Below are 23,275 nucleotides of genomic sequence, written 5' to 3' on the forward strand. Positions count from 1 at the left end.
TTCCAAAGGTTTGATCAAGAGTTAAGCAATACAAAACCCACCTGTATTTTGCTAATTATTGCTAAGCAACATTAAGGCCAACAGTTTAGTAGAATTCAAAAGGGATTAGGCATTATATTGGTAATAAGAACTTCCACAATTACATTAGCTAGGCTAAAACAGTTTATAAAAGCATTAAAGGAGTACCAAGCCTTTTGGCATGAGTCAGCCACTATATTATAGACAATTTGTTCCTTCTGATTATTTTGCTTTGTGTAGAGCAGTACAAACCATGCCCATTGTTCTAGCAACTGTTAGCTAAACTGCAGCAAGGATCAGTCTACAAAAATAAAAATCAAACTAGATTTCACTTGCTCAGGTTCAAGCTTCTCTAGTGAGCTTGTTCCACTGTATATTACGTTTATCTTGGAATAAAAGCAACTCAGACTAAACTTTAGCTAATCTGTATTCACAAATGCTTGCAACACATTAAACTAGAATTGAGACATTTCAGTCACAGAAGTTGATGTGGCTCACCCTCAAAACCAGATCATCACAATAAAACACCTAAGTAAGCACTTTTCTACTGATTTCAGTAACCAGCTACTACCTGAAGCTGGGGGGTGTGGTGTGTGGTGGTGGTGTCTCTAACCAGGGTTGACTTGTCCTGTCTTAAAACAGATTGATCAGAGAATCAAGATCCTTCTCCATTCAGAAGAAGGTTTGTCACTGGTAGTAGGACTACTCACTCAGTTCGGAAGAGTTTAACCACTTTTCATGCCTGTGACTCCCAGGATTTTGGCCAGTGCCAGTCTGTTAAGACTGCTTAAAGATGTGCAGAAACCAAATATTTTTAGCTGTCTACCTTCCTTGCACCTACAAAAAGCAGCTTAATCTGCTATTCTCCTTGTTTTGGCTGGGATAGAGTTAATTTTCTTAACAGTAACTAGTATGGAGCTATGTCTTTGATTTGTGCTGAGAACAGTGTGGGTAACACAGGGATGTTTTAGTCATTGCTGAGCAGCACTTACACTATGTCAAGACCTTTTCTGCCTCTCATCCCACCCTACCAGCGAGGAACTGGGGGTGCAGGAGTTGGGAGGGGGCACGACGGGGGCAGCTGACCCCAACTGGCCAAAGGGATATTCCATACCACAGAACATCACACTCAGCATGTAAAACTGGGAGAAGAACAAGGGAGGACATCGGGCATTATGGCATTTTTATTCCCAAGTAACCATTACATGTGATGGAGCCCGGCTGTCCTGGGGATGGCTGAACACCTGCCTGCCCATGGGAAGTGGTGAATGAATTCCTTGGTTTGCTTTGCTTGGTGCACGGCTTTTGCTTTACCTACATAAACTGCCTGTATCTCAACCCATGAGTATTCTCACTTTCATCTTTCCAGTTCTCTCTCTCATCCCACTGTGGGGGGAGTAAGCAAGCAGCTGTGTGGGGCTGAAGTTGCCAGCTGGGTTAAGCCATGACAGTCCCTCTTCCAGGAAAGCAGGACTCCACCGTGCCTAATGGTTACTTGGGAAGACAGATGCCATCACTCTGAACATTTCCCCCTTCCTGCTTCTTCCCCTACCTCTATATGCTGAGCATGATATCCTATGGTCTAGAATATTCCTTTGGCCAGTTGGGGTCAGTTGTCCCAGCTGTGCCCCTTCCCAACTTCTTGTGCCCCCCCCCCCCCCCCCCCCCCCCCAGCCTGCTCACTGGTGGGGTGGGGAGGGAGGCAGAAAAGGCCTTGCTGCTGTGTAAGCGCTGCTCAGCAATGACTAAAACATCCCTGTGTTACCCACACTGCTCTCAGCACAAATCCAAAACACAGTCCCATACCAGCTACTGTGAAGAAAATTAACTCTATCCCAGCCAAAACCAGCACAGCCATTATCCTCATGAAATGGCAGAGGATTCAGACAAAGGAGCTTCATTACCAAGTCATCTCCAGCTGAAGTGTCAGCTACCATATGCTTTCTTCAGAAAACCCAGACTACTCACGTGCCTAGTTTACAAAGCTCCCTATATCAAGCTTTACTTTTCCAAAAAGGCATGGTACAATCAAAACAACCCTCTTGTCACTTTTAGCTGTTAAAATAATGAAAGTAGACAGATAAAGATTAGCAGATCCAAACAGCAGAGCAGCCCACTACAAGTACAGAATTCAAAGAGTTTATGTCACGTGATCCAGGTTTCATCCCATACTCCCCCACTCTTTAAATATTCTTTGCCCACAATAGGAAATAATTTTTAAAGTCTACCACTCCACTCCCAGGGGTGATTTGTGTACCTTAATCTGTTGAACAGTGTCAGATGAAGTTTCAGAAGTCTTGAGAAGTCTCTAGTCCTATATCTGACATTAGCACTTCTAGTGTAAGAACACCTTGAAAGGTCAGAGGGAGATGCACGAAAGGTTAAAAGCTTAAAAACCAGAAAGGGGGATTATTTTTTTTTTGCATTGCTCCTTCACAAAAGCTACTCATGAGTAAAAAACTACCATCAGTATCTGCAGTACACCAGCAACTGCAATTTTTTACTTACATTTCAGTACTGCAGAAACTCATGTCACTCGCCAAGGAAAACTTCCCTCTAATTTGGCAAGGCTTCAGAAGTCCAATCAACTATTAACTGTAGCGCAGGCTTGAAGTGCTAGTAGAGAAAGTTAGAAGAGATTTTTGCCCATGCTAAAAACACATGGCTAAGCAAAAATATCTGGTCAAATGATCAAAGCTTTCAATGAAATAACCAGAGGACCAAACTGAATCTGCATCACAAGAACATCAAACCTGCCTGTTATCCAGACCACTACCAGTAGAGCCAAGTAGCTTTTAAACATGCCGGTAAAAAAACCCAGCCCCCCATATGGGAGTGACTGTTCCTGTATCTGTAGGGTAGGATTTTTCCTAGGGAATAAAAGGAAAAAATGTGATACATAATTGATCCTATCACCAGTTTTCACTGCTTACTGCACTTTGCAGCAAGTAGCAGCTTATGAGTTTTCCACTTCCATTTCAAGGAAGCTTTTGACTACAACTTTTCACAAGTTACTACACAAAGAGAAGCTCAGAAAACAGCTATTAAATGAGAGGCAGAAAGCATACACACTTAGTCTTCTGTAACTTCTCTGAGCACCTGGTGTTCTGCTTAAGATTCAGTGCCTGTAGAAATACCTGTCATAGCTGGCAGTTACAAACATGCTTGTGGCAGCAGGAAACAATTGGCTCAAACTCCACTTGTTTTATTTGGTTGGGATTTCTCTGAGGTTTGCTTTTTGTGCCAACATGAAAGAGAATTAAGTGCTCCATAAGGAAAGTAAAAGATTAAAACTTACAAGTTTTACCTGCAGAACCACAGAACAGCATGTGCAATCATGATTAGCAAAACACACATGGTAAGATGTCTCAGTTTCTCACCCAAGCACTGCAAGGACCCAAAACAATCCCTGACACAGCTGCAGCTTCTGCAGTTTAACTCTCACATGGAACACAATTCTCATACTTACACCTGCTTGCATGCAGGGTTTATTTTGCACTCTGTTTTGCTGCAACATTTGTATGCCTACATCAAACAGTGGAGCTGCAAAATGAAGCATGCCAGTAGTACCTGAATACACCACATTCATCAGCCACTTTTTTGGGGAATGAATATACCCCGGGAGGTAAGTGTTTCTGCAAGATCTTGCTTCATGTAGCAAGAGGGCAGCCAGACACACTGTCATCACAAGAGAACCACCATCAGGGTTGCATCGCTCCTGGTTCTTCTGTCAACCCATCATCATTTCTCAATCTTAACATTTGCCAGCTATTTTCCTAGAGATATTTAAGTGACTGCAGTTGCCAAGACAACCACTTCATCAACACCAGCACCTCAGCTCATCTATCTTGGGCTTCCCTTCTGTTCACCATGACTTCTAGGAAATCAGCTGCCAGAAACAGTCATTTTGGAATCCGGCTTTTTCTCTTTTTTTAAGCTTTTAGTAGCCTTTGAGATCTTCTGTCCTAAGAATTGCAAGTTCCTTTCATAGAAATAGATTTGTTATAATTATACCCTTAGAAGTGAGGTTTTCTGTAAAGCTGGAAGTAGTTTGATAGCTTAAATTCCAAGGCACTGAGGCAATGAAGAGGAAGATGCAATCACAGAGGTATATATCCAAACCAGGTTTGTGCACGCCTATGCTGTCACTTTGAGTAACTCACTGAAGTCTCCTATTTTGTTTTCTGTTACTAAGAGAAGCAGTCAGTGACTCAGTATTTCTTATAATACTTATGAAACTAAGCTAGGCCTTGAAATGCACACCCATGTACGTGTCTTTAAAAAAAAAATCACAGAACCTCCACGAAGAAATTAATAAGTGGATAATCCCCCTAGCTATACGCATGTTTTCACTAAGTGAGGCTTAAGCTGTCAGACTCTACTGCTGCAGCAGCCACAAAACCTGGTAGCCAATTCAGCTGAACTCTGCAAGCAGCTAAGTACTCATAAGATGCAATACAGTTTCTAGGAGCTTCACAGCAGTAAAAGTAGGGAAATATGACACTGCACTCCCCTTCCCCCAATCCATGTATTTAGACCCAAAAAAGGAGGCATCACAAGAGCTTTGATCAGAATTTACATCTTCCAAAATATGGGATAACCCAACCAAACCTAGCGTAACTGTTTGTTAAGTTCTACTACTAAAGCTACCAGTGTCTTTGTACCATCAGCGTTTGAAGCTATATGAAAGCAGCTTCCCAAGTTTGTGTCTTCAAGGTCCTCACTGCTGTGACTTACAGATTTACAGCTGCAACTGGACTAGCTTTGCATCCATTAGCACAGATACTGGTAGCAGCCTAACCATGGCAACATGGGATTAAGCACAGGCTGAAAAAACAAGTCATAAGCTGGGTCAATTCACAACTGGTGTTAAATATCTTTCTGTTGCTACCAGACCACTACCGTGCTTGAGACAGGCCCGAATGTGCCATTGCTGCAATGCAGGCATACTTAAACACTATAAAATGATCTCAACGGTTTAGTACTGTGAACGTTGGTGGTTTGCCATGGTTGACACAGTGTCATTGGAGAAAGCCCTGAGTATTCCTTTCACTGTACCTATTAATACAAGGTTAACAAAACTAGAGTAGGAAAAGACTATATTCTGCCTGAATCTCAGACTCTACATGGCAAACGCATTAAGCTGTGACCAAACATTATTTCAGCAAGTAAGTGTTATACAATGGCATTTATCAATGCATTTATAATTAAAGCAAAGCAGCCTCTGGCAGTCAGAAACATCAGCTTTCCTTATAAAAGGAAGGTACCTGTAGGTCAGTTGTGCTGTAGTTTTCTATTTAAAGTGCTTGCTAAGTGTAGAATTTGGCTTTCTGCCCATGTGTTTTAAGCTCAGTGGTGTGGCATAGCCTCAGTAATTGCACTTTGGGTGGCAAGCATAACAGAACTCTGAGGCATGTCAGTAAAATACTTTAAACCTCTGTCTTAACTTACTAGAACCAAATCTTGCCCTGCAAATGCACCAGCTCCACAAAGCACCACACCAGGTTGTCTCCCTGGCCATGCTACAGAGCTGTGAGCCGTTTCATACTTCCACATTTGACATCAAATCCTACATGCCAGTTTCACTATGCTGAGAGGCTTTATTTTGAGCCTAATCTTCAAAGCACAGGAGAGAAGACAGGGGCCGGCTGTAGTAGAAGGGTACAAGGAGCAGTTAAGACAGTACAAGAAAGAAATCCCAGAGATGGGAGGTAAAAAAGCTGGGTATCTCTGAAATCAGTGCAGACCCCTCTGACATTTCAAATGATGAGACAGCCATGGCATAGCTTTGCCTCCTCCAATGAGGAGTTTGCCCAGATTCTCCCCAATATGTTCTTTCCGAGGATTATTTGTGAAGCCTGCATAGCACACCTCTCCCCCAGTAAGCCTACATACCCAGGCCTTGACTTGATGGCTTTCTGTTCAACACCCAGAACGTCGCCCTCCTCCCCTCCAGGTTAAGAGTTACACAACTCCAGCTTTACTTTTTGCTCTTGGAGAATTGCTGCAGCTGCCTCACGGACAAAGTCTGTACAGAGGAGTGTGGCTTGTCAGTACATCAGGATCTGTACTAGGGCGCTTCAGGAAACTGCTCAGGTTCTTATTTTGAAAACCCAGGAATAAGCAGAAGTTCTTATTCCAAAAATCTCTTTGCATTCGTGCTTAACCAGCCTGAAAGCCAGTCACTTGACAATTTCTTCAGCTATTCTGAATATAAATATTGTACTTGTAAACATACAAGTTGAACTTGTTTTGGAAGAAAGCTTTCCCATGTGCTATTTATAAAAAGCAAAATGATTTTACCTACAGATTTAGTCAACTATGCTATTATAAGATATATCCATTTTACATAAAAATGTTAATTTATCCAGGGTCATGAATACAAACCGTTATAGATACAAGACTTCTAGTTGCTATCCTATTCACTAAATTACTTACTGCTGTCAAAGAACATTTTGACCCTACCTTACATTCAAAGCTGTACAAAGCCTCCATACTTTTACGTGACTCTTCCAATCCTAGCCCCATGTCCTTCAGATGAACACCTCTTACATTGACCAACAGATCTAGAACAATGCATTGTATTGGCTCTCTCATCCTGTTTGCATAGCATCCACAGACTATTCTCGACAAGTGCCATGCTTCACCCACACAAAGGGCCTAACAGATGATGAATTCTGGCTTGTACATCCCTTTCACCCAGTCTAACATCAGATCGTAGCAATTCACATTTAAAGTAAATGTGACACAGCAATATTTAATAGCTTTACCAAACAAAGCTCAACTAAACATGTACCAAAGAAAGCTTGTTGCCTCCTACCTAGCAGGAGACTGTTTAGGTGGCCATAGAAACACCAAGTAACAGACACAAACCTTTCTTTTCGGAAGCTGACTTCCCATAACCCTCTCATTTCAAGTTGACATCGTCTAGATATTAATCTGCACATTACGATCTAAATTCAATGCACCAACCAACCATTAACAGTAGGCTTTAGGCTCAGTCTAAATTTTGTCATCCTCAGTTTTTCTGCATTACTACAGCTGCACAAGTTATGTATCACATAATAGCAGTCTAACAAAACTGAAGTCCTTTCTGAGAATTGGGCATCTCCTTCCTGCTGCCATCATTATGGTAATCTGCCATAAAACACCTCCTTCATAGTGTTGTTTTGGTTTTTTTTTTAATTAGAAGGAGATTTAGAATAGAGTTTAGATGACAACAATGCAAACCCCACTATCTATACAGAGTTTGTTCCAGGAAACATACTGTATCTATTCTTTCTTTACAGAAGTCACTGCTCTATACTTAATAAGAGAAGGGAAGAAAAACGCCAAAACTTACACCCCCACCTATGAACTAATGCACACTGAGCAAAACATCTAGGAGATCACAAATAAATTGGTGCATGCAAGAGTTAAAGATACAACAGAACTGATGCAGATGCCAACACCTGAAAAGTTTTTCTGTCAACTAGTCTCTAATCAGAGCTTTGCCACATTTGCTGAACTGTAACTCACAGGCTCACCATCAAGCTTACTTTTGTTTTAATAGCAGAAACTAGCCATCTTAGAAGTAGGCAAGTAAAAAATACTTCACTATTCTCTTGGAAATAGGTGAAAGTCATCCATGTGCTCAGCAAACTGATAGCTGCCGAGAGGAAGATGAAACGGAACAAGACTGAGACACCAGGAACTCTAATCTGGTCACACACGGTGACCTTCTATCAGCTTTCAGTCACATCCCAAAGTACAGTTGGTCCAGTATAGGAAAAAAGATGAAGGGAGACACCTGAGACAGACTTGGATTCCCAGAGAACAAAGAGGCAGATGAAGAGGACTGGCAGCATCACGATGACAGGCCTCTTGTGGCCAAGCATACTAGGACCTTCCTCCTTGCCTCTGCCACTGCACAGAGCTGACCCCATAGTATGTGGCATTACGAACCCAGACAGCAGGCAAGATCTCAGATATGGTGCATGCGCCCAAGAATGCTGAAAATAAGGCCATGTGACATTCCATTGCACGCCCGTGAGGCCTGGGAACAGGTAGTGCCATGCTTTGGGATTTATACCCACTACCCTCACCCCAACCTGACCTGATCTACCACTCAGCCTCACACCTACAACTGCCATCAGGAAGCTCTCTGGCTAAGGCAGGCAGCACATACCTACAGCAGCCAGCCTAGCTGGGGTCTCCATGGACATTACCATTAAGCAGCATGGCTTTTCACAGCTTTTGTTTATTGCCAGCCTGTTACTGAATTGCCCCTTGGAGGCAAAATCTGGTCCCTGGTTGAAGAGCCCAAGCATAAGCATATCACTCACACCAGAGACACGATCCAAAGTAGACAATATTTAGTAGGCATGGGATAAGCCTGTAAATTGGATGAGAATTAACAATGATTTGCCCAAGTTTAACATTAAGCAGGCTGCTTCAAATCAGTGAAATCAGAATACCACCTCTGACAGCACTAGAAGACAGACTTATTCCATAACATCCAGAAGAAAATGTCCAAGACCAGCAGCTTTCTAACCCCATCTCTCCTTAGCAGCAGCCAATACAACTATGATCTCTTTCCAACTGGAGTATAGCCATGGATGATATGGGTTCAAGACCACAAACTCTGCTATTATTGCCATTTAAAATAAACCTCCAGAGTGACATGCCATGATGACCCTGCCAAGGCTGGCCTTTAGCTCCTGATGAGTCTGCCCATAAGCCTCTGAAAGTCAAAACAAACTTCATTGTTAACAAATTTTCAGAAGTAATCCAGCTGATTCCAGAATGTTGAAGTCCCAATGTTCACAGCCTCCGTGAAGTCTACCCCACCTATCCAGCTTCCCCCAGGGGTGCTGCTATTGCTGTATTTCAGGCCAAAGCCAGCCAAGCTTCTTCTAAACAAATAAAAGACTTGCTACCGGGGGGGGGGGCAAGAAATCAGTTAAATTTCACAGAAAGCATATTAGTTAAATTCTGAAGCGCATAAGCTTTCAGGTTTCTGGCAGAACTGAGAAATGGAAATCATTCCATATGCTGGTCTCAAAACTTTCATTTTTATATGCTCTGATGGAGATCATACAGCAATATAAAATGCCTGGTTTCATTTAGAAGTTCTTTCAAAAAAAGTGACAACAGGTCCTCTAAAGAGAATTGTTTAAACATGACTGTGGCTGTCTCAAGAAACAGCCACTTGACACAGAAAATTATACAAGAGAAGAAACATTACCATCATCCACTGAATTTAAACCGAATTTTCAACAAGAGTTGAGCCTCGATGCCAAAAAAAGTGAGGTCTGGCAGAGATCTCACTGAACTGGCAGTATCATTAAGAACAGACAAGGCCTTTTCTTTCCACCTTAACTGAAAAGAGCCACGAACCTTCATCTGAAACATCTGGGTATGGGCATCTTGTTACCACATGAATGACAAATTAGAAGGGATTTAGATAATGGCTACAAAGACACTTAAAAGGTACAGAAAAGACATCAGCCTCTCAAGTTATACTGCTTGACGCCCCACTGAAAGGCATTCAGCTACTAAGTGTGGGTACAGTTACTATCCTGCAAGAGAAGTGATTGGGAGCACTCAGATGAAATTTGGTTTTCTTCAATACATTATAAGAATCCCATTCTTTTAATAAAGGTGATGCTTTTACAGATAGTTGTTCTAGACAAGATAAGCAAACACTTGCACACCAGTGTAGTTTACATCCATGAATTAGAGGCTTATAGGAGCAAACTTTATGCAAGAACAAATGAGTTTTCATGGAGTACTGTAAGTCAAAGCTACCCAACTGCATGGCTTTTGTTTTGATATGACCAAAGATGGTGCTGCAAAAGTGTTATTTCAGCCTTTGCCTAGATCTAACAGCAGAAGGTTTCTAGCTTTGGAGATGTCTCAGGATTAACTTAAAACCAAGATTTTTTTGCACAATGGACAAGTGTCTGTCATACAAGAATTGACCCAAGTGGCACAACTGGCTAAACGCTGGTTCTTAACACTGTTCCAATAGTCTGGCAAAGAGTTTTGCATCTTAACCCCTCCAAACTTTTTGCTACCATGAACATTAAAAAGCGTCTTTTAAATACTTTAACTAAGATACATATTTTAACTTGGGGAAAGAGTCTCACAACTATTGCAAATGTGTCCCTACTACTATCAGCCTAAGTTGCATCTCCCAAGCAAAAACCCTTTACCTGAATTTCTAAGTTACTTGTGTAATTTTAACACAATAAAACAGATCAATGGGAACACATGTCATGCTTTTAATACTAAAACCTTAAGGAGTAAGAAACAGCCTGTCTGCCAGGCAGCCTTCTCTTTGTTAATCACAAATACTGTGATATCTGCAAGTGTCACCCACTTAAGACAGCCCTTTTATGTTCCCCTTGTTCTTCAGGTGATTGCTTTAATTAAAAACCCAAATATCCAGGAAGCCTTAAGGTCACATTTCTTCAAGTCAAGCAAGATTCCAAAATATCCTACATGCACCCCAACTCAGTAGCTTTATAATTTCTTCTATTTGTAGACAACTTTGGGCAAATATTTATGCATTTTAAATGTTACAGGAAGTGTGGAGATAGGCAATCAATCAATTAGGCTCATCTTGGCTACTAGTGCTTCAGGGGAGGGCACACAATGCCAAAGTTATTACTATTAAACTGGTCTGGTGAGATGAGACATTCTCAGTAGGTCACTACCACAAAAGCTTAGTAAGATTAACTGCAATTCCTCTAACTCATAATGCTGGATAAAACACTAAGGTTTTAAAAATGAAGTAGCACTCTGGAAATAGCAAGCTAATTTTGTGCACACCTGTATGCGTATGCACACATCTGATCATGCACAGTCCAAATTACAAGAGGACCTGCTACATTATGAGTCACATAACCTCTAGTGCAGCCACATGGCAGTCTATCTGCAACTGCTGCTACATTTCCAACTTTTAACACAGTTACACTTCAGTTCAACACAAAATCTCAACCATTTAGTCTATCCTCTTCATTACCATGAACACCTGCTGATGACCATAAACTACACAGCCAAACTGCATGTCAAAGATCAGAGTTAAGGTTCTGCAACCTTTTTTTCCTGGCATTTCCTACCCTCTAGATACAAGATGAGCACCATGCAGTAAACCTGAAGTGCTATTAAAGAGAAGATACCCCATGTGAATATATCACTGTGTGAAACAGCAGGCAGCATAAGCGCTACTTCAGAAACATCAATGTAAAAACATGTTTTAGCTTTTGAGAAGTTACAGATGTGGTCCCACACTCAGACACTGGCATAACATCACTGCAATACTGGAGATACTAATGGATTTACACAAAAAAAAAAATCAGAAAAAACACCCTTCTAACGCCATAGAGTCAAAATCTTCTGCTAATTCCTATAACGTGAGACAGTACTAAAGCTAACTACACACTTCTAGTTACTACCTCCTGAACAAACAGGCAAGAAATTTCAAGAGGCACAGTTCTTTGCATTGTTATTCAAGACAAAAATTCACATTGTATTTCACCTTATGCAAGGATCATTCTGTGCAAACCCATGTAAAAAAAGCCAAACAATGGAAAAATTATGTAAAGTGAGAGCACTGTGCTTCCAAACAGAAAGCTTTCCATTTTCACTCTAATGGCAGAGGTGGACTGTGCTACAGTTCTCCTGTTGCCATACAAGAGAACCTAACTGCACATGATCTTGTATTTTCGGGCAGTATCAGAACTGGAAATCACTACTGTGCTTCTTGGCATACACAATAACCCTACCCAGATCAGAAGAGCCCGAGGGAAAGAAAGAAAGGACTGGGAGCTGGCTGCCACCATTACCTTGCCTGTTTCATCCTGAGGACAGACTGCTGTCCGAGAGAGCCTACAGGCTGGGTGTGTTGTCTGGGGGGTTCTGTGGCGCCCAAAGATGTAGCCATCCAAAATGCTCTATGCAACAGCAGAGTGAGGGTCAGTCAGGTACTCCCCAGGCCTGACAGAGATCATAACCACGCTTATGATCAGTGAACCAAAGTCTGAAGGTTCCTTGCCTCCCTGCCTGCAGACAGCTTAGCGGCTCTTTTGCTTTGGAGACAGCCTGCTCTGAACGGGGGCTCTTAAGACCCAGAGCAAGCAACTCCAAGCCCTATTCACCCACAGTTTTGCATCAAACCTCTGCTTATTGGCATCAATGATACCTAAAGGCAATAAAAATAGAAGATTAAGTACACTGAGCAACAAGCTGTGTAGCATCTTGCATTGCAGAGGCCTGCAGAAGGCAGCCTTTGTGCTGAGAGTACTACACATTTTTTCCTTGGCACCAAGGTATATTTTTATGGAGTTAAAACAGATAATTCTGAGTGCTTAAGAAACTTCTATTTGCTTAATTTTAAGCTTTCTGGGAAGTAGCCTACAATACCAAACTTTTAAACACAGTGCTCGCTCTTGCCATCAGTTATCCAAAAGTTCCATATTGATTTTCTGCTCTGAAAAAAAAATAATCCCATATTGCAAATTGCTTTGAAATCAAAACAAATCACTTGGAAGAACCTGAGATCCAACAATACAGAACTCCAAAAAGCACATGGTTAATGAGTTCAAAAAAGCAAGGAAAACAATGCCTTGACAAGTATTTAGTCCCCAAATTACTTGAGAAAACTAATCATAATGCTTCGGGTATTCCCCCCTTTCCTCCAATTTATCTGTCAAGACTTGCTCCTTCAAGTAGGAAAAATACCTTATGGAATAAGTTGCCTTAAGAACTATCGAATAGCAACTCTAATAATGCCGTTAATTTTTCTTGTTTCCTTTCATGTTAGGTGCATTCATTTTCACCTACCCAGCCTACATCACCTCTGAAGGAGCTTTTAATATTGACTCTTGCTCTACATTAAACATGCTTCTTGACACAGCATACTTGGTCAAACCATACTTCTGGGCAGCACTATGTGTTTAATAATGACGTTTCTATTTGTGTAATTTCTCACTTGCACCTTCCCCTGAAAGGTTGGCTCCCAGCACAAGAATACCATTCAACTATAAAAATTAGAAGAATTTCCTTTTTAAAAAACAACCCAAAGCTGTGACACTAAGGTGGAACTGCACCAGACATCCAGAGCTTTGAGTAAGCCACCAGGAAACACTTTCCAATAGTTCTGCAAGTATCCTGAAAACACAGCTTGATTAAAGCATTGGGCAATAGTTTATCAACATCCAGGTTCTGAAGGCCCAAACATCAAAGTAAGACACTGGACTTCAAGGCAGACAGAGAGATGAATCAATGGTCAACTGAGATGGTGAAAGTTTCACCCCATGCACAACCCTCAGCCATTGAAATCTGTCCCAGTTAGCACCCATCATCACCAAATTACAGCTTAATCTTTGTTGTGGTGGTCCCCATTTACGCACCAGCTGCCAAAATGGACAGTGAAGTTCACCTGCCGTAGAGCAAAGCCCTCTCAGCTGAATGGAAGATTCCTATAGCATAAAGGTGGCATCGATGAACTGCTCACACATAGTTCTGCAGATGACAGTACAATACAGTTCTCTACTGCTCAGGCACTGCTGGCAAAACCAGAAAAAACATATTCCCATTGTTTCCAAAGCAATTGAGAACTACCACATAGCCTAGTGGAGCCTCATCTAAAGACCTGTCTTATCACACCATGTCCTTCCCAGCTGACCTGAGAAAGCAGCAACTGGCACTGTCTACAACCTCAACATGAAGCATTTCATTCTGAGAAAAATCTTTCCTTTTTCTCCCAAAAAAACTCAGTAACTGAATCAGTTGCGAGCAGATCAATCATCTTCAGACACATGAAGTTTACCCACCTTTCACCCTTAAACTCTGAAAGAGTCATGAACCAAAAATTAAGTTCACTTACTGCAGTCAAATACCTGTAGCCCAACACAACCAATTCCGCCAGAAACTTCAGTCAAACTGGCAATTTCTTGCTGAGAGCAGCTGAAGGAGAGACATTTGCTCTTATGACTGGACTTTTTTGGAAGACAATAAATTACCGATCCAGAGCTACAGCAGCCATCAAGGACTGAGAGACAACAAGCACAACTCCTTCCCTAAAGTTGATAATCTGGAACTTAAGCAAAAGGTTTTCCAAGACACTATGTAGCTATTCAGCGTGACTGGGAATAAAGCCACTAGGTAAGGCAAAGGTCAATAAGCCTCCACTGCAGATGTTTACCTTCAGCTGCTCACCTAAGCAGGGGCTTGCAGGTCAGGACTGCTCCAGCCACTTGCCGATACAAGCTGCTCTTCACACAGTGGTTGCTTCTGAAGGCTGCTGCCCCTACCATCTTAGCCAGGAGGTCCTAAACTATGAAGTACTGGAGCAGATCTGAGTGTGCTGTATCAAGCTGATAAAATATGCTTAGATGCTGCCCTTGAATTTTTAAGAAGTCCCTGACTTTATTATAGCCAGCACTAAAGTACTGATAACCTACCATTTAAACAAACACTTAGGGGGACTTGTTTTCTGCTTCAATTTATCAAATGCTAGAGTTACAGGATTAGCAACTGAAACCAAAATCTGTTGAAATGCTGAAGCAGCTTTTAACCACAGTAGCCCCTGTCAAGGAGGTGCAAAGAAAGCACTTCCCTCATTTCAGTTTATTCAGCTAGTTCAACAACCCAGAGAGAAAGGCTGTACTTCAAGAATAAACAAGGTGCCCAAAGCTGATGTTGTCAGCTCCAAGAGCACAAATCAAGCATTCGTATTACTGACCAGCCACCACTAACACTTTCTTTAAGGCCACATTAAACACAGGTTTCCCTCAAAATACTTATACTTGAGCTTAACTAGAAATCTTTGTACTTTCCCTCTAACACCCATCCTCAAACTGCACCTCAATCAGCAGCAGATTCCCGAACTCATCACTATGATGTTTAAAAAACTTACATCCTGCAATTGCTTATTTCTAATCCTGCTTACCTCATCTTAGGAAACTAAAAATACCAAACAAGATGAACCTAGATGTTTCATCAAGCCAAGAAACTTGAAAAATAGATTGGACACTGATCTGAACTAGTGCTGACCTTCAATATGCTATGAATGTATCACAGAAGTCACCCCACCAAATAAAGTTTAGCGTATTAATCTTATCTCTAAACGATTCAGTAAGCAAAGTCTAATACGTCTGAAGGTCTGCCTAAAGGCCCAATACAAAGAAAGCCAAGAACATCACTTCTCAGGACAACAGAACTCCTTCCTAGAGACAGAAAAGGGTCTAACACCACTTTTCCAGCAGCTCAGAAGTTAGGATGCATAACCAAAGATCAAATGCTACCAAAACAAAACACCACCATGCCACAGCTCCTCATGAAGGAAAGATGAGACGGGAACAACATCTGACAGACTCCAGCCATGCTGCTTAAAGGGAATCCCTCTGGTGCGGAGGGGTGAAGGCATCATGAGACCTTAGTCTCCCACTCTCAAAATAAGTATCACAGGATCAGTCAGAAGAATTTAGAAGGCATGACAGTTCAAGGACATCAAATACCACCAAAGATAGCCCATTCGTAATAATGAGGTAAGGCAACTGGCAACCTTGACTAAATCTACACTTGTTAACACACATTCGCAGATTATTTCCAGGCTGCTTCAGCTTCTTTCCAGGAACAATTGCAAACACACAATCCAGAAAGCTCCCCAAACAAACAAAAGTATTTTGACCCATTGTGATTTCTTTGAAAAAAAATGGATGAGTAATGTAAGTGCAGGAAGAGGTCACCAAACCATTTGGATGTAAAAATGACCTAGTCACCAACCAAAGACCAGAGTGAATTCCTAAGTAATAATGGAGGCGAGCCTAAGAATATACACCTATCACACCTACATGAGTAAGCCAGCCAAGTCATTACAAAAGGCAAGCCTTGTGCCAAAGCCTTGCCTTCCTTCAAAACAATGAGGCCAAACTGAACGTGACTCAAATCTGTTATTCCCCAAGCTACAGGTTATTTTGGTTTTGTGGAACAAAGCTCTTAAACCTTGACCCAGAGAGGCCAAGAGGCACTGAAGATATGTATTAGCCAAGAGAAGAGATGAGCCAAAATGTTTTCAGTTTGACAGAAGGCAAAGGGCATGAAATGGGAGATGCAGGAGCTACTACTGAAACAGTTAACTCCTGGGAGAAGTGAGCCGAAGGGGACAGTATTTTGCCACAAACCAAGTGGACATTAAGTGCAATGGGGTAGGCCCAACACAACGTATCTTCTGCAGACACCAAAGGTTTTTAATCACTTCTTCTAAGATAAACATGCAATTACTACTCCTCCAGCAGTTTTGAGAATTTAAGTCTGCTCCCTTCAGCTCCCTTCTGGGACAACAGGGCCAGATTTGTCACTTACTGTATTTACAGGAGGGGAAATGACAAGCACAAAAGTGTTTTTTGGATTAACAGCAAGGCTGAGAGAGGAATTGAAAGAGTTTATCTACCTCCACCAATTACGCGATGCCGTAGCACTTTGAAGGCTGCCCTCTCAAAGTTTGGGGAGGAAGAGAAGGGAAAAGCCGGCAGGGGGGCAATAATGTAAAGGAGTCCCGAGCCCGTCGAGCTCTGAGGTACACACAACCTTCACCCCGAATTCCTCATCCTGCACAGGATGCTCCTGCGGGACGAGAGGGACGGCCGGGCAGCCCCTCGCTTTGAAATAAACACACCGAGCGAAGAGCCCCGGGACAGCCGGGGGTGGAAGGAGGGGGTCGCACCCTGCCACGCGGTACCTGCACTCCTCCGGGGCCGAGCCCAGGCAGCGGGGCGGGGGGCGGCTGCGGCCCGCATCCCCCGGGAGAGGGGGGCCCCGCAGGCCCCGGCCGGCTCCGCCGACCGCCCCCGTCCCCCCCGCCGCCGGCAGCGGCAGGGGAAGGGCAGCTGGCTCGGTACCACCCGCGGGCGCCGGGCCTGCCCGCCCGCCCTCCTCCCGCAGGCCCCGACCCCTTCCCGCGGGGCGCCGAGGGGCTGACAGCGGCCGCGGGCCGGCCGACGCGCCGGAGCCCCTCCGAGCCCGACAAAGAGGCCCCGGCGGGCGGCAAGGGGCGTGCGCGCAGGCCCCAGCCGCGGCTCCCCGGGACCACCGAGGCGGCGGGAGGCCGGGCCTGCCGGCGGGGCGCGGAGGGAGGGCCCTACCTTGAAGTACCCGCCCTCGTAGAGGGTGTTGGGGGGCCCGAAGATCGCCACCTCCCAGTTGTAGAGGTCGGACTCGTCGACCAGGGTGATGCGGAAGCCCTCCACCGGCTCCTCCTGCAGCGACTTCAGCTCCAGCATCAGCGCCTTCTGCGAGCTGCTCATCTGCTGCTGGGCCATGGCGCGGCGCGGCCCCCGCCGCCCCGCCGCCGCCCCGCGCTCCCGCTGCCGCCGCCCGCCGCCGCGCTGCCCCCCGCCCCTCCGCGCGCTGACGGCCACCGCCGCCGCCACTTCCTTTTGTGACGGCGCCCGCTCGCCGCTGACCTCAGCGCGCCGCGCCGCGCCGCGCCCCGCCGCACGGCCAGCCACGCCCCGCCGCACGGCCAGCCACGCCCCGCCGCACGGCCAGCCACGCCCCGCCGCACGGCCAGCCACGCCCCGCCGCACGCCAGCCACGCCCCGCCGCACGGCCAGCCACGCCCCGCCGCACGGCCAGCCACGCCCCTACCGGCGCGCTTAAAGGGGCAGCCGTTGAGGGGCGCACCTTCCCTCCGGCGAGGCCTGGGGCAGGGGGGAAGCCACGTGCTGGGGTGGGGGTCACAGGTGGGCACAACAGGACGTGGGTGGCCCCCGCTACTGACCCGCACCGCGGTCAAAAACGGGTGGGTTTTGTACACGGGTGGGTTCTGAGGAGCCACCTGGTGTGACCCAGCATCCCTCAAATCCTGGCAGCAGGCGGGAGGGGAACAGGTAGTGACACCCTCCCCCACACACAGCGTGGTTTTTCACACGGCTCCGTGGAGGTGCGAGGTGCTCCCGGCGGAAAAGGCAGGTTCCAGCCTTCCTCCCATTGCCTGGCCTGGGGAAGGGAGAGAAACGTTGGGAGAGGTGAGGGACATCGACCCCCAAACACGAGCACACACCTATTCCTTAGCCAGCCTTTAGGAAAGAACATAAATATTATTCCTTACAAAAATAAGAAAAATAAAGCAATGGTCCAGGAGGAAGACACACGGCACAGCCACAGCGGGTGCAAATCTGGATGTCACTTCTGGGAGCGTTAAGACACACCCCTGCCCTGAATCGTACAGGCCCACCCTGGTGCTGGAGAAAGCACCCACATGGATATAATTCCAAGCTGGACATCTTATCTCAGCTGGGATGGGAGAAATCATGAGGATGTAACAGCCTAGGCAGAGAAAGCTGATGCGTATTCCTGGAATCGAAGATTTCATGTGGTTCTAACATGAACAATTTCAGTAGCTAATAGTCTGTGATGAGGTTTAAATTAATCGTAATGTCTCCTTAAAAATGTCGAAGTTATTTGAAGGAAATCTCTGTTATCTGTGGACTTGTGGCCAAATAAACTTGGGTATTGAATAAAACAGAAAGTCATGCCTTAATGTAAACCTGTGCTGTTGGATTACATGGAGCCCAGAGGTGAAATGGTAAAGGACCCTGAGATACTGATGCATAGAGAGGGATTGAGGAGTGTTCACTTCAGAGATTAATTAAGCGAGCGAAGTGATCAAAGACAGCAAGAACAAGGGGAGAGTCAACAGGGACTGTCCAGAAAATAGGAACTGATAATGAGGAATGCTTGTTTCGTTAAGACTGTGGGACTCTGCCGTGGGGTGATGCTCTATCCAACAACTCAGCAACATTCAGAGAGGCAGGACACTTATTTGGACGTAACAGAAGTACCGCAGTTACCACATAGAAAGGAGTGGGATTCATCGGACACCTCGTGTATGAGACATCTTAACCCATTTCTGCTTGGCATTCATCCTCCTGCACATGGCAGGGCTTAGTTGTTAGTTCAGCTAGGAAGGACCTGTAACAATTGCCTAGTCCCAACTGCCTGACCAGTTCAGGGCTGACCGAAAGTCAAAGCATGTTGTTAAGGGTATTGTTCAAATGCCCTTTTAAACAATGACAGGCTTGGGGCATTGTCCACCTCTCCAGGAAGCCTGTTGCAGTGTCTTTCCACCCTCTCTGCAAAGAAATGCTGCCTAATGTCCAGCCTAGACCTCCCCTGGCACAGCTTTGAACTGTTCCCACACATCCTATTGCTGGGTGCCAGGGAGAAGAGCTCAGCACCTCCCCCTCCACTTCCCCTCCTTAGGAAGCTGTTGAGAGTGATGAGGTTGCCCCTCAGCCTCCTTTTCTCCAAACTAGGCAAACCTACAGTCCTCAGCTGCTCCTCATAGCCTTGTCCTTCCAGCCCTTTCACCAGCCTTGTTGCCCTCCTCTGGACACAATCAAGGAGCTTCACATCATTCTTGAATTGTCTTGGACAATTCAGTTGATGGACATAACCTTGTCAATATAGGATCAGGCTGACGGGCAGGACATGTTGGCTGGGAGCCATGCTCTCATTTTTCTGCCAGACTTCCTGGGTGGTAGGTACTTCCATCATCACTGGGTTTGGCCAGCCATCTCAGTACCTCAACATATGGGCCACATCTGGGAGGGCTTCAGACACAGTGCTTTCAGCAGTGCTTTCTCTGGGAGAAAGAAAGCACTTTACCTTTGCTCACCACTTCCCACGCAGCCCCATGACGTGGGTCAGCAATGAGTCTTTGGCTTCATCCCAGTCCTTCCCAGTCCCAACAGTCCTGTTCCAGCTGTCCACGCTCCCTGCTACTCAGACCCTATCAGACCCATTCACACCTCCGTCGCCACCTCCCAGACACCAAGGTTTAATGTCACAGTCACCATCATTCCCAGATGTCCCAGGTGCAGCATGCATTTCCAGCTGCCCCTCTATGTGCTGCATTTTCATCACTAATGAGTCTAATAATGCTTCTGAACCGAAGAGCCATGCTGCGACTTTCTGTGTTGATGCCACCCAGCAATGACCTGCTCTGTTAATGCAGCATCCCAGCTTGCTGGTGGGCACATGAATTTGCTTGTGCTTGGAAGAAAATGTTGGGTTGATTCCATGTGCAGGAGGTGAGCCCTTTCGGGATTGTGCTGCCCCTATTTCTATGGTAATTGAAACACCTTTCCTTGCAGCCAGCACAGGCTTTGTCTGAACCAACCTAACACTGGAAGAGATGGGACAAGCAAAGTTTGGAGCTATTCAGGACTTATCTCCATCTGCTGCCTGTCTCAAATGTTAATGAAAGCAGTAATCATGCAAGGCAGAAAGTAAAGCAATGTATTCAATAGGGCAAGCTGAAAACTGTCCATCAGGCCTGCTTTTAGAGAGAATATTGCTATTTTTCCCTAAAACGTTTTTTACCCCTCTCCTACTAAAACATCCACTGCTCACAGGAAATAGAAACTGTCAAAGCAACAGAGCCCTTTGAAGCCTGGGCAGCCCCCTCCAAGGTTCCTGCCTGCATTTCTGCCCTTGCTCCCACGGAGGCTCAGCTGCTCTGCCTGGCATCCATTTCCCCTGGCCTTGGCTTCTTGAGGCTGACGTAACTTTTTGATTTATCATATGGCATTACTCCCCACTAATCAGCTCTGATGTATTACAATGGAAGGATGAAGCCTTGTCCTTCTCCCTCCTTACCTGCTTTCCTGTGGATGGTCACTGCCTGCCTGCAAGCAGGGGTCTCCATGGGATGTGCTCTACTGCAAACCATACTGCTCCCTCTTCATCTCCTTTTTCACCTGGAGGAATCTGTTTGTTCTTTGGGCTCTGAGAAAAAGAAATTGCGTCTGGTGGAGGAACACATGGCTCCAGGAAGGGGAAGTCTCACCAGGAGGGAAGGAGGATACATGTGCCATTAATCCAGCCGCCGGCAGCAAAACTTGTCGCTGTAAACTGGACCTTAAGATGCCACTGGCACCTTATGTAAATCTGAGATGAGAACTTCTCTTCAAGTCCTTCCTGCTTTGTTCTCATCATCTATTTTTAATACCACTTTTCCTCTTCTCTTTCCTCCTTCCTGCAAGCTGCATTCAAGAAGGATGACAGAGTTAACTCCTCTGCTTAGCAACAGCAGAAGCTTTGAAAATGCAAATGCAAATCTTGGCATCACATTAGAGGGTTACTGACCCCTGAGCTGCCAGGAAGAGGGGACAAGAGGAGAGTAGATGGGGCATGTCCCACCTACATGATCCTGTTCTTGGGGCAGGATCATCTCACATGATATTCTTCAGTGCTTTATCCAATTTCTTTCCTGAGTGGCTCAAAAGATGAGCTAAAAAAAAAAAAAAAAAAGGAAGTGGCTTCTTTCCTTAGGTGACTGGACTCACCTGGGCTAAAAGATTACAATATCTCCTCTCCTGCTGCCTCCTCCCTGCTCCTGTGCTCTGGCAAGGCATCAGAAAGGATCCTGGGAACTCTGATCTTCTGTGATGAAGAAGATTGGGCTTGGTGTAGGAGCCCTGCTCAGCTTACAGTCCCGTCGTCGTCGTCCCCCCGTCCCCCCCCCCCCCCCCCCCCCCCCCCCCCCCCCCCCCGCAAGCCCTTTGTAACTCAAACCACTGACAGGATTTCCTTGGGCTGTACTGGAACAGAGCAGGACATCTGGAGGTCCATCACCCTTCTGCCCCAGGGCAGTATCAGTTTATCCGAAGCAGCCCAAGACATATTTGTCCAGCCAGTTGTTTAATATTTGTCTTTCAAACTGCCCAAAATGGAGATTCACTTGCTCCTAGGTCAACACATCCCTGGGCTCAGCTCACCTCTCTGTTAGAGAGATGTTAGGTGCCCCCTTGCCCCAGACCTCATCCATTTTCTCTTGTCCAGGCCACTATGGGGATATGGAAGATAGAAAGAGGGGCCAGGATTATTTCCTCCATCTCCTTCCTGGAGTGCTGTTGCCCAGCTGAATGCAAATCTCCAGCTAAGGCCATACTGGTGTTGGCAGTGCATCTTTCCCACTGCAGCAGCACATGCTGCCTGTCAGCTGCGTGGAGATACCACTTGGGGCTTTGCAAGCTGGTTTCTCAGCCCCAGAGGAACCAGCAACAGAGGAATCTGAGGTTGCTTCTTTTATTTACACTAGATACCTCAGTCCCAGGCCTGAGGGCACAGAAGCACCACGGTGATGGATCTCAGCCCAGGCACTAATGCCCTGTTACCGAGGAAGGATTTGCCCAAAAAACTCCCCAAGCATCTAACAAGGGATATCAAAGTGCAATTATCTGCTCTGCTGCCCAAATGAGCAATGCAGTGTTACCACCTCCCACAAAAGAGAATGGACGTACAAGAGTCCTCACCTTCACATCAACACCTATATAGGTTCCTATATTTGGGGACCAGAGCATCCGAATACCCAAGGGAAGTGACTGAATCTTTAAGAATAAAACTCTGTCTGCAATTTACTTTTTGGCTTTCTTTCACCTGAAAGTGGGGCAAGCTGATCCTTGGGCAGAACTCATCACAGGGATGAAAAGACATTTTTGAGCACCAGTCGGCAGCATCTGGGTTAGCAGAAGCCTCCTGCATCAGGGTAGCCACCAGCAGAGAAATGCAAAATCTGGAAGACTCGAAACAAAGCAGAAGAAAAATGAAAAGATCTTTAGTGGAGGTTTTTTAAGCCTTATTTTGATTTGTCCTTTTTCCTGCTTGTTTAAATTTGAATGGAATGAAGTTGGGGTTTTTTTCCCCTTTTCTACTCTAGTTTTCTTTTTACTTTAGTTTTCTTTTTAAATGGATAAAGTCCATCACAAGGGTTTGATAAAAGAGTGCCATCAAAATGCCTGCTGCTGCTCTCGTTCAGCTGATGAATAAATTATAAGTGCATTACAATGCTATTTCAGCTGTGATTCCAGGGCCTAAGGAGGGTGGTGGCTATGACCTTATGCCTGTCAGACAGTGGTTTGCATTTCCAAAGAGTTCACGTAACCAACTGCTCAGGTCATCTTACACCTCCCGTTCTGGCTTCAGTGTGCAGAAATATCTGAGACTGTTTAGCCTGCCAGCTGTGGGGACAGTCCTCCAGCTGCACACAGCAGTGGTGGTGTGTGCTGTGGTCCTCAGAGGCTCCTGATCTGATTTCTGTTGAAGCCTGAAGTGACAGTTGTCACCCTCCAAAGCAACAATGTGGGGGGCATTTTGCTTTATTGATGGGGACATAACTGACATACCCATATTGTTCAGTCCCAGCAACAGTTTCTGTGTTGGGGACTGGCATTTTAGGTTATTCTTGATGCATGAGACATCC

The 23,275-nt window shown here is 45.2% G+C and overlaps 1 protein-coding gene across 1 annotated transcript in view; it reads right to left on the minus strand.

Annotated features, from left to right (window-relative positions):
* UBE2R2 (ubiquitin conjugating enzyme E2 R2) overlaps nucleotides 1–17,410 on the minus strand; it is a 57,873-nt gene extending 40,463 nt beyond the window's left edge. The window contains exon 1 of the mRNA XM_055791011.1: nucleotides 17,151–17,410. Coding sequence (XP_055646986.1) covers nucleotides 17,151–17,327 — 177 coding nt within the window. The 5' untranslated portion in view covers nucleotides 17,328–17,410. The remainder of the gene's footprint in view (nucleotides 1–17,150) is intronic.
* Between the last annotated feature and the right edge of the window lie 5,865 nt (nucleotides 17,411–23,275).

The sequence above is a fragment of the Falco peregrinus genome, chromosome Z (assembly GCF_023634155.1).
Source record: "Falco peregrinus isolate bFalPer1 chromosome Z, bFalPer1.pri, whole genome shotgun sequence".
NCBI lineage: Eukaryota > Metazoa > Chordata > Aves > Falconiformes > Falconidae > Falco > Falco peregrinus.